This window comes from Monopterus albus, unplaced genomic scaffold, assembly GCF_001952655.1.
Source record: "Monopterus albus unplaced genomic scaffold, M_albus_1.0 scaffold436.1, whole genome shotgun sequence".
In the NCBI taxonomy this organism is placed as follows: Eukaryota; Metazoa; Chordata; class Actinopteri; order Synbranchiformes; family Synbranchidae; genus Monopterus; species Monopterus albus.
Window position 1 is genome coordinate 473,181 of NW_018128316.1, and position 11,877 is coordinate 485,057.

The 11,877-nt window shown below is 39.4% G+C and overlaps 1 protein-coding gene across 5 annotated transcripts; it reads left to right on the forward strand.

The window, feature by feature from the left end:
* Positions 1-665: 665 nt before the first annotated feature.
* On the forward strand, positions 666-11,004 carry pcgf6 (polycomb group ring finger 6). Of its 5 annotated transcripts, none has more exons than XM_020587053.1 (11): positions 666-846; positions 1,306-1,424; positions 1,709-1,808; positions 2,196-2,292; positions 2,568-2,623; positions 2,732-2,791; positions 3,837-3,954; positions 5,377-5,404; positions 7,894-7,992; positions 9,799-9,885; positions 9,998-11,002. In XM_020587053.1, exons 2-11 carry the CDS (start codon positions 1,350-1,352, stop codon positions 10,046-10,048), a joined length of 771 nt encoding a protein of 256 aa, XP_020442709.1. In that variant the 5' UTR covers positions 666-846; positions 1,306-1,349; the 3' UTR covers positions 10,049-11,002. The 5 variants fall into 5 exon arrangements, with proteins under 5 accessions (XP_020442709.1, XP_020442705.1, XP_020442707.1 ...); XM_020587051.1 differs by lacking the exon at positions 666-846 and adding an exon at positions 911-1,009; XM_020587052.1 differs by lacking the exon at positions 666-846 and adding an exon at positions 926-1,025.
* The last annotated feature ends 873 nt before the right edge of the window (positions 11,005-11,877 follow it).

An 11,877-nucleotide genomic window follows, 5' to 3' on the forward strand; every position in this document is an offset into this window, starting at 1 on the left:
CAGACCTATTTTTGCTTGGTCCTGTTGCCATGGTGACTCGTAATTTCTTCACTCCATTGTTCAGGGCTTTTTATAGTCGCGTGGCACGCGCCTAACTCTGAGTCAAACAACTCAGAGTTGATTAAACCAACTCTTTTCAGCTGTTCTGAAACCGAAAACTCCCAAGTTTTCCAACTCTGGGGAAGTCAACTCAGAGTTCAGATTTGAACTCTGAGTTTGTTAAACCTCCTTCTTGATACGGCCCCTGAAAAAGCCGAACATTTTGATACCTGAATGGCTTTTCTAGCTGAAAGTATGCTGAAGTAGTTTGCCAAAAAACGTACGGAAGAATAACAATAATAAATAATTGGAAAACATAGTATGGATGCTGACTCAGCATCCATACTGTAATTGGAAACATACTGTGGATGCTGCTGACTCAGCATCCACACAATGAATAAAAAGAAAGGGGGACAAAAATAAAGATACAGGAACTCCACAGTAATGACTTCTGCTGTCTGTCAAGTGACTTTTCGTAAATCTTGTATGACAATGATCAAGCACCCCCTGCTGGTAGAATCGGAGGGTAAACATCTTTCCGCCTGTTCCAACCAGAACAGACGTCATTGTCCTGTACTCAAAGTACATGTATGGAATTCTTCAATCGTATTTTAGATTACCCAGTTACTATACTTTGTTATAGCTCATGCTGTGTGTCTAATTCCGGTTGATTCCACTCATTCTTTGATTTATGCGATTTTACACTCTATTCTTGTGTCGTGAAATTGTTTATTTAACACATTGATAGCTTCGGGGTCTTACTTTTTGTACACAAGGCACAAATTTAATAACAACGACGACTATAAGGTACAGTTTCGAGGCAGTATTTATAAGGCGCTATATATTTAGACCATGGATGTGTATATTCATTTCTAAGGTCATGTCACATTTATTCCGGAGGATCCCTACCGGAAGTGGTATTTGCAGGTCGCGGAAGACAAGCGGGGGGAAACGTGAAGAAGGCAATAAAGTTAGGAAGTAATTTGGTCTGTGTTAAGGTTTTTTTTCTGTGGGGTTAGCACAAACGGAATTTTAACTTGTGCTAATTGGGTAATATTAGCAACCACGTTATAACGTTAGTTTCAAACGCGCATATGTGTTTTTAGTATTGTTTATAATAAGAAAGCAAAGGTTAGCCAGGTAGGCAAGTGTAGCTAACTCACTGCAAGTTACAAGCAACTAAAATATCGTCGGCGTTTAGAGTTAAGTTGTATTTTAAAAGGAAACATCAGCTAAATTTGTAACTGATATTCTAACGTTAACCAGAAGAAGAACGGGAGGTTCGTTGTTATTGTTGGGACCTGTTGGGAATGCCATCCCCTCCACACAGTCGCAGTAGTCATGAAGAGTCAACGAACATATCAGACAGTGGTTCAGAGGGCGAGGTATGTTTACAAGTGTTTCTCCGTTGAGGGTGTCTTGAGGCTCTCTTCTGTTTTACCTATGCATATAATGAAGGCTTTCCGACACCAGATAGTTTTATAACGCTTTTTGATGTGTCCTGCTTACTGGACTGAGACGTGCAAAATTTAAACAGGGTGTCGCTATTACTGTTGATTTTCACCTCTGTTTTGAGGCAGAAGCGAGTTCATATGACGTAGGTAAATGCAAGTGAGTGGCTGTTTTTAAATCTGTATCAACTGCCTGACATTAGTTTTCTTTTACACAGCACAAGCTTCCTCTCAGCCAGTTCTATCCATACATTCGCTGTGCCCTGTGCTGCGGTTTCCTCATCGATGCCACCACCATCACAGAGTGCCTGCACACATGTGAGTTACAGCAGAGGTGTCCTTACAGAATAAGGCCCGTCATTTTCCATAGTAGTATTTCCAGCCCTCCCCATACAGTTGAACAAACGGTTCAACGGTTAGTGTCTGTCAGTCCAGGATTATCTTATTTGTTTGTGCCATAGACCTCCATTGTTGTTCACAAGTGATTAAAACACATCAGGGAAACACACCGCTGCAATCGGTAACATGTTTCATCATTACAAAACACTTTACCCTGATATTTCTTGAGAATGTTCAGAAATCTTAGGCATGGTCAGTTGTAACAAAGAAACATGTCACCCAGCTTTAAAAGTCTATATTTGTCTGGCTGTTCCACATACAAAAGGCTTTGACTTTGTCTTGCATTGTGATATGTTTAATTTTCAGTCTGCAAAACCTGCATCGTGAAGCACTTCTTATACAGCAACAGGTGTCCCACATGTGGCATTGTTGTCCACCAGACCCAACCTTTTTACAACATCAGGTAGGTCTGGTAAAGTATTTGCTGGCTTGTATCACATTTGGTCTGAATTAAATAACTATATGGTTGTCAACCAGGTTTAAGGTAGCTGAGTTTCAGTTACAGAGGTAAAACACTGCAAGAATTATTCTGGAAATTGAAATGCATGCACTCTTTTTACAGCTTTGATACAATGAATTCTAAAACTGAGGTGTGGAAATTGAAGGATTTTAGGGTTGAAAATTTACTCTCTCAGATCAGTTTTATGCTTCTAACAGTTTTTCTCTGTTTACCTGCAGGCCTGACAGACAACTGCAGGATATTGTGTACAAAATGGTTCCCTTCCTGGAGGAACGTAAGTATACATATTATACAGTAAGATGCATTTAATGTAATGGATGAACATTATGTCATTTTCTGTTTAAATTTTAATCAGAACTTTTTGTTTCTTTTTTCCTTAAAGTTGAACGAGAACAAATGTGTAACTTCTATAAACAGAGAGGGCTGGAAGTACCAAAACCAGGTAAAGTTGTTCTGCATTATAAGTAAACAAGTTTAGGCCAGTGTTGGCCTTGTAATGCAGCTTGCAGTATTTTACTTCTTTTATGTGGTAATGGATTATCGAAGTATTTAACCCGAATTAAATTACTGTTAACCAACATATTGCAGCAAAAGTCCCAAATAGTGGACTCATAGGTATCAGTTTGCTGCTGTATAGTAGCTGACCAGATTGAAACTACACAAATAATATCAAAAATAATAATCGATATACAAACATGGGGAGAAGACATACATTTTCATTAATGATCTCAGATATTAAAATTTCACAGGTTCATCTCTGTACAGATGTTAATTTACCAATCTTCATATCCTGCTTACTTGACGTTTTTGCCACTTATTAGTCTAAATGAAGAATCAGATGTTTATATTTTAGAGCAGAATGAACACAGATTGTCTGCAGTCTATAGGAACTATCTAACATAATCGGAATATATTCAGTCTCTGACTAATAAAGGTCACACATCCACACATTTATTCTGTTGACAGAATAAACCTTCATAGTGCAAAAGCTGGCTCTTACAATCAGAATCTCTCCAATTAAATAAGAAATATGAAGTTTCTATAAGGATACTCACCTTTATTTGGCGAAGTATGTTACACACAGGGAATTTGTTTCCTGTACAGAACCAAGGCAGCCATCTGCTGCACCTATAAAACTTGGTATTGTTGATTCAGCATCATAACCAGTCAGCTGAGAACCAGGCGTTTCCCATCATGCCCTGAGCAGTTGGTGGAGAGCAGCTGCAGCGGCCGGCTCCAAAACATGTAGTCCCCTTGATCTTGTAAGAATATCGCTGCCTGCATTTGTGTTTTTAGTCAGTGTTTTCATTAAATATGTAGCTGCATAGAAAAAGGTAAGGCCCTAAAACATTTCACTACATTTTGTATTAAGTCTGGGAGTTGGTAAAATGGAAATCTAGCAATGAAGATTTTCAGCAGAACAGAAGCAGGAACTTTAGAGTTGGTCACTGAAGTGATTCCCCTGTGTTTTTTCTTGCCCTTTGCAGTAGTGGTCTCCCCTCCGGGTCCTGCTGTGTTGAAAAAGCAGAGGAAAGATAACATTGCGCAGTCTGTGTTCGCTGTTCCTCCTGAGCTAGATGTATCTCTCCTTTTGGAGTTTGTAGGGTAAGGATCTCACCATACAGTTCTTTGTGCAACACTGCAGGTACTCAGCCTTTTAGATATTCTGCACATTTAACTAGAATTTATTTGCTGCACACTACATAGACCAAAATTAGATATGAAGCCAGTGTAATTTACACAAATAATCTGCTGTAATTACTTGATCTTAACTGTTTCTTGCTAAATATATCAACTTTAGCCCAAAAATGAGCTGGCACTCAGCCAGGTGAGTGAGAGTTCTGACCTGTGCATGAAGTCCAACACAGACATCACCAAAGAACAGAAATTCCTCAGAAGAAGAAAAATGGGTTACAAATAAATCACATACACAAACAGCAAAGCATGTGCACAATTCATTGGCTTATACTTCAGTTGAAATCATCATCAGTGTCATAATTATCACCATGTTGACTGCTAGGCTATAGAGCACTAACATGACTACATAAAAAGAGCTGGAAACTTGTTCCAGAAGTGATTTTCCCAGTTACTGTGTTCCGTAAGTTTCCCTCTCTCTGAATTTCATTATATACAGTGTACAGGCTGTGCACACTGGATGGTCAAGGTATTGTAAATAATTTGTGAAAAATACAGGTTCTTGTGCATTATGTTGTAAAACGGAGGTGGTGCCACCATCTGAGTGTCTTGGTGGCACCAGCACCACGAGTATGAAATGTTAGTCTGGAGCCCTGTTTACTAATAAATGAATTACTCATGTTTTTAAATTAGACCTATTTATATACACATTATACATTTTCACAACAGTGTTGGATTCGTCAAAGCACAGGTGTTACCTAATAACTAACAATGACTCTGCTCACAGTAAGCCCTGCTAGTAGTGAGTCAGTGTGCAGAATAGCAGGGCCCTGGGACTGGCACGCCTGAATGGAATGCAGCTGTTAATGTTATTAATCACACCAGTGCATTTGCTGCCATAACCTGTTCCAATGTTTGCCATGAAAGAAGGCCTGGTGCAGGAATATTGTGTACTTGATGTCTATTTTAAAAATACATACTAAGTTGTGTGAGAAGGCAGTGCCATTACAGCCAGACTGAAAAAAAACACCTGCAGGTTAATTGCAGTTAATCTGCCTTGTTGCAGGTGTAAATTCTCTAATTAGCAATTAGACACCCACTGTTATATTAAAGTCTCTCACTGGTGGGAATAAACTTTTAAAATAAAGGGTATCCAATTGTATCTACAAGGATAGGCACTTTGCGTTTGGCCCGATTGACCAACTTATATCTGGCTCGTCACCCATGTCTTCTGCTTCCAGTAAAAAGGGAAACCCAGTTTATAGAAATGAATGAAATTAGCATGTAGTTACATAGACCTGTCACCATATGATGCTGCTTTCTCATATTGACTTCCTGCTATCTACAAAAAATAAAACATATGGATGTTTTTTGTTTTGTTTTGTTTTTCAGGGCTGAAGAGGGCATTAGCAACTATAAGGTAATGACCCAAAATTTTCATAATAGTATGTATTTATTTTATAATTATCAGATCTTGTAGGTCACTGTAATAGATGAATGGAAACTTGTTAAATAATGTAGTGTAGGCGCACCTAGGCCTGTTTGTCCAATAGGATGTCTCAACAGTTAACCCAACAATGAACACTTAGATTGTATAATAATCTCTACTATTTTAGAACTGGGCCCGTATTCACAAAGCTTCCTAAGCCTAAAAGTTGCTCCTAGTGATGAAATTCTAAGAAAACTCTTAGAGTTAATGACGTTTTTTTTTAGAATTTCCCCTTAAATTTAGGACTAAATCTTAGTAAAGATAAAAGTGATTCACGAAACATCTTAGCCCTAAGAAGACTTTTAAGTGGCTTAAGAGTTCCTCTAGCAGCGGACAAAATGGTGGAAGGAAGAAATATTCTCGAAACAGTGAATATTGCAGCCATATGCTAAAATCATTTAAGTTCATTTTTTTCCTCATTAATGTACACACAGCACCCCATATTGACAGAAAAACACTGAATTTTTGACATTTTTGCAGATTTATTAAAAAAGAAAAACTGAAATATCACATGGTCATAAGTATTCAGACCCTTTGCTGTGACACTCATATATTTAACTTAGGTGCTGTCCATTTCTTCTGATCATCCCTGAGATGGTTCTACACCTTCATTTGAGTCCAGCTGTGTTTGATTATACTGATTGGACGTGATTAGAAAAGCCACACACCTGTCTATATAAGACCCTACAGCTCACAGTGCAGTTCAGAGCAAATGAGAATCATGAGGTCAAAGGAACTGCCTGAAGAGCTCACAGACAGAATTGTGGCAAGGCACAGATCTGGCCAAGGTTACAAAAAAAAATTTCTGCTGCACTTAAGGTTCCTAAGAGCACAGTCGCCTCCATAATCCTTAAATGGAAGACGTTTGGGACGACCACAACCCTTCCTAGAGCTGGCCGTCCGGCCAAACTGAACTATCGGGGGAGAAGAGCCTTGGTGAGAGAGGTACAGAAGAACCCAAAGATGACTGTGGCTGAGCTCCAGAGATGCAGTCAGGAGATGGGAGAAAGTTCAATTCATTAATGCAATCGAGGGAAGGATGAATGCGGCCAAGTACAGGGATATCCTGGACGAACACCTTCTCCAGAGTGCTCAGGACCTCAGACTGGGCTGAAGGTTCACCTTCCAACAAGACAATGACCCTAAGCACACAGCTAAAATAACGAAGGAGCGGCTTCACAATAACTCCGTGACTGTTCTTGAATGGTCCAGCCAGAGCCCTGACTTAAACCCAATTGAGCATCTCTGGAGAGACCTGAAAATGTCAACCAATGTTTACCATCCAACCTGACAGAACTGGAGAGGATCTGCAAGGAGGAATGGCAGAGTATCCCCAAATGCAGGTGTGAAAAACTTGTTGCATCATTCCCAAAAAGACTCATGGCTGTATTAGCTCAAAGGGGTGCTTCTACTAAATACTGAGCAAAGGGTCTGAATACTTATGACCATGTGATATTTCAGTTTTTCTTTTTTAATAAATCTGCAAAAATGTCAAAAATTCTGTGTTTTTCTGTCAATATGGGGTGCTGTGTGTACATTAATGAGGAAATAAATGAACTTAAATGATTTTAGCATATGGCTGCAATATAACAAAGAGTGAAAAATTTAAGGGGGTCTGAATACTTTCCGTACCCACATATATACATGTATGTGTGTGTTTGTGTATGTATATATGTGTGTATATATATATATATGTGTGTGTGTGTGTGTGTGTGTATTGTATATACAAATATTATGATTTCACTGTCCATCATATTATCATATATTCTCTTTTCACAAAGACCGCATTTTTGTAAAGACCGTGACAGATTCTTTATCAACCAATCACAGCCCATGATTTGCTGCGTCATCCCTAGCAACGGGGTCAACCACACTTCCTCACTAAGATAAAAGTTTTTGTACTTTCTTTGCTCAGAGTTGCTCTGAGAAGTTTCCTAAATCACTTTTAGTCTAGGACTCCCAGCTAGGACTTTTTAGGCTAAGATAGGAGCTCTCTGAGAGAATTCTAAGATGCTTTGTGAATACGGGCCCTGGTCTCTTAGTCAGTAGTTGCTTGTTGCTCTCTCTTCGACTTGCTGGAAACAGCAGTTTACTGTACAGCTGTACATGGGGTAGAATTGACAGTTCCCTAATGCAGTCTGTGTTTGGGTTGAAATAAATGGTGAACTAAAAGCTCTATAAAGCTGCTGTGAGTTTCTTTTCATTTGTTATCATTTATTAAGTCATTTTAGTGAAGCATTTAAACACAAAAAGCTATATTAAGAATAACTGTGTGTGTTTACATGTGCGCTTAGACAAAACGCACATGTACTGTAGAATAACCAATCCTACATCAGGATTTGACACAGTGAAACTAGCACAGTAGTTTTTAGTGAGTGCCATCCTTCTGATAGACTGATGCACTATATGCCCTTATGTAGCCACTAGAGAGGCGGTACGTTCGTGTGTCAGGTGATGCCACCATCCGCCATGTGGAGTTGTTCATCAGGAGGAAGATGGAGCTTAGCCCAACCTGCCAGGTGAGTCTGCTAGGTTTACAACTAATCATCCCACAATGTCTTGATCCTAATTGTTGCTTTAGACAGACTTGGAATCAGGACAACAGAGAAAGTCAGCATTACAGTACAGTGTAGGCGTGCATAGTGACAAGGTTAGAACTTGTTTATCTTTACAGAGATAGCACTACTGCAACATGTGCCATTACCCCATGGTGTGCAGGTAGGGTGTGTGTGTGTGTGTGTGTGAGAGAGAGACCTAATAACACTAATGTACATTAATGTCCACACTTTACGGCAACACACACCAGCAGCGTATGTGGGTGTCATGTTGATATGCCAGGATATGTTTTATTTCTTGGTGTTGATGTATGTCAACTCTCCAGAAAAGTAGCAACAATACTATAACAAATTGTAAAATGTATTTCAAATGATAGTTGTAAGACTTATAAGTCACATGATTAATTGACTAAGATCCTGAAAAGCTAAAGGCAGGATGACCAAAGTGTGAGAAATATGGGTACACTGGAGACAACTCAACTGTGTGATGTGGTTGGTTGATCAATTTCCTCATTTATTAGTAATTTATAGCAACACTGGACAAGGTCTAGGCCTGTTTGTCAATATCTTATAGAAAGTTGTGCTACCATGTAAACATTATTAGAGTATTGATGGCCAGGCTGAGGCTGCCCGGCTCTGGTGAACTGGTGTTGGTATGAGGAATGGAAATTAATTCTGTGATGCTGACTTTTAGTTGTGTCGCCAGGGAGAGAGGGATAGGGATTGAAAGTGCCCAATTGTGGGGAAGAATAAAGAGGGGGAGCATGAAACATAACTTGTCTGGGGATTATTTGATGTAATTTTGTGGATTATCAATGAAGTGTATGAACTACACTGCAGATTGAAGTCTCTGCTAACAAAGACAAGCTGGATGACAGCCGTGTCATATGAATGGATTTGGTGTGCCCCAAAACAGTTAAGGTACATGCTGCTTAACACCCACAATGCTCATGTTTTGACTTGGAGCCGGGGGACTTTAGTTGCTTACCATACTCCTTTGTTCTTGTGTTTCCTGTCTCTCTAAACTTGCTGGAGAAATAATGGAAAAATTGTCAGTTTAGTTGACTGGTAAGAATTTAACCCCATTTCACCTCATGTCAAGGTCAGACCTATCAAAAGATAAGCCTTAAAAATATGGCTAGAGCAGAAAGCACTGCAGTGAGCAGTGTGAGTGTGTCAAATGGGGAGACAAAACAGCTGTTGAATACAAGCATTTCCTGCTATTGAAGCGCCAGCTGCTTGGGTCAAAACTCTGCATACTGGCTACCTCTAAAGGACAACAGACACTCCTTAAGCACAACCTTAACCTTAATCTGATTACAGTCAAATTAGCAGTGCAGTGATATCATTTCTCAGAACAGTGGATGGGCTGTAAGGGAAGGCTTACAGTGAGAAATATCCACCTGCATTCACAGCACAGGTTTAACAGAAATCTTTAAATTAAAACACACATGTTGTGGTTCTATCATGTCAGGGGGACATTGACTTACATTCATTTCCTGGATACTTACCCTAACTTTAACCATAACCACTACTTGCCTAGTGCTAAACCTCACAAGTCATCATTCTAAAATGTAATGATTTATGTTGTGGGAACTTGCTTTTCCTTCCATGAGGATGTTGAGTCCCCACAATGAGACTGTAAACACGCTTGCATCCCCACAACATGAGCAATACCAGGGCGCACATTTTACACACACAGTTCTATCTATGCACCACCGGACTTGTGGGTTGTTGCAGTGGCCTGAAGTGTGTCTGCTTGCTCTGCAGGTGGATGTTGTTTGTGGAGATCACCTCTTAGATCACTACCAGTCACTCAAAGACATACAGAGGTCTGCAGGTGAAGATGCACTGCAGGTAATCACCAGAAATGCACAGCAAAAGCGCACTACAGTTTTAAAAATGTAAATTTTATGTGTGGCCAGGAGCCCTGATCCCACTTTAATGGTCCTTTTGGTCTTGTTTCCAGGATGGTCTGTTGGTGCTACACTTTGGCTTGGTCCTGCCCTCACAGTCTTGAGTGTGACCGCTGGATGCAACTGGCCTTTTGGACTTTGTTTTTCATCATTCCATTCTTGTCGTAACACAGAGTAAAGATTATACTTTTGCATTATAACTACTACAAAACTGTGTTGTTCAGAAAGTGTTAAAATTGTCACAGATTAACATAAATCTAACACCAAAGTGCAGAAAGGAACTGACAAAAATGTGTAAGACAAAATCCATGAAGTCTAAATTTGGATTTCTTTATTGAACAGTCTGAAATGAAATGCTGTCAGCTGCTCTTTTCACTCTGTTGCAAGTGTTCATCTCTCAAGACCATCATCTTATATTCAGGATTTAAATTTGCCAAACACTGATGTACATTTTATTCACTCAAGTGCAAGCATGCAAAAATGAATTTACCAGATGAATGGAAAGGACAAGTACCAGGTCCCAGTTCACACTGCCAAGGTGTCTTTTCAGGTGTGCTTCCACTGAACATAAAAATGTGACTTCTGCTGTATATTTAAAACTGGACGTAACTGCTGTTTGTGGATCTGAAACTCAGGCAGCGCACTGTGAAGGTATTACAAGCTGTGTCTAGTTTACCTGTCTTTCTAGAAACCAGGGGCCTCTAAAGTTTCTTTCTATTAATATGAAGAGTTTACTATGATTGAGTTTAGATACTTTTTATTTATAAATAGCTTGAAACAAAAAGACTACCGCTACCAAAGGTTTCTGTATGTGCTTATATAGTGCTTAATTCAACACAGTAGCTTTAATTACAGCTTGCTTCTTACTGAGTTACACAGTTAATTTAACATCTGTTAACTATTATAGAAGCAGTCTGCTAATGGAAATTAATGGGACTTGATGAAACCTCTGCTTTCAGTACAACACATCAGAGCACATAAACAGCCATCTAAACCGGGTTTGTACATAGAAGTGTTTGGGGGAAAAAAAAAAAGAAAAACAAAAAAAAAACTTCCTGTTTGCATTTATCATTTGAATAAATAAATGACTGTAAACTAAGAAATGTTCCTTGTTCATCCATCTTGCTTAATTTGCAAGGGCAGATTAAGAAGCTTACCTGTGATTTCTCCACACCTAGACAATAAAGCCTGTTTTCACTGTCTAGGTACACACTGTTACTAGGATCAGGGTCTTTCTCAGTGGGGCTAGACCTAGTAGGGGCAGACCTGAATGGACATACTGTACTGTGAATGTGCTGACTGGGATATAGAAAACAGTTTGTCAGTCATGTACTTTTATCCATTGCCATAGCTGGATACATTGGACAGACAACATGTACTGTTTGATGTATATAATATTTTGTGTACATCATCATAAACCACAGTGGTTAGCGCTGTTGCCTCACAGCAAGAAGGTTCAAGCCTGGACCATCCTGTTGCCTTTCTGTATGGAATTTGCATGTTCTCCCTGTGCTTGCATGGGTTATCTCTGGGTACTCTGGCTTCTTCTCACAGTCCAAAGACATGCATCTTAGGTTGACTGGTGACTCTAAATTGCCCCGTAGGAGCGTGTGTGGTTGTCTACATGCTCCAGTGGTAATATAATAAGTGGTATATAAGTGGATGGATGGATGGATGATAAACCATGCTGGCTGTTTATGCAACTATAAGGTTTTTCAACATAGAACATTATATTAACACTGTTTTGGGACCTAAATTATTTATACTATATATTAATGATATATGCAAGGTTTTTGATTTAGTGAAAGTGGTTTTGTTTGCTGATGACACTGCCATATGGGCATCGGGTGAAAACCTACAGCAACTCTCTGGACGGGTTACACAGGAACTTGAGAAGATAAAGAAATGGTGTGACAGTAATATACAGTGCCTT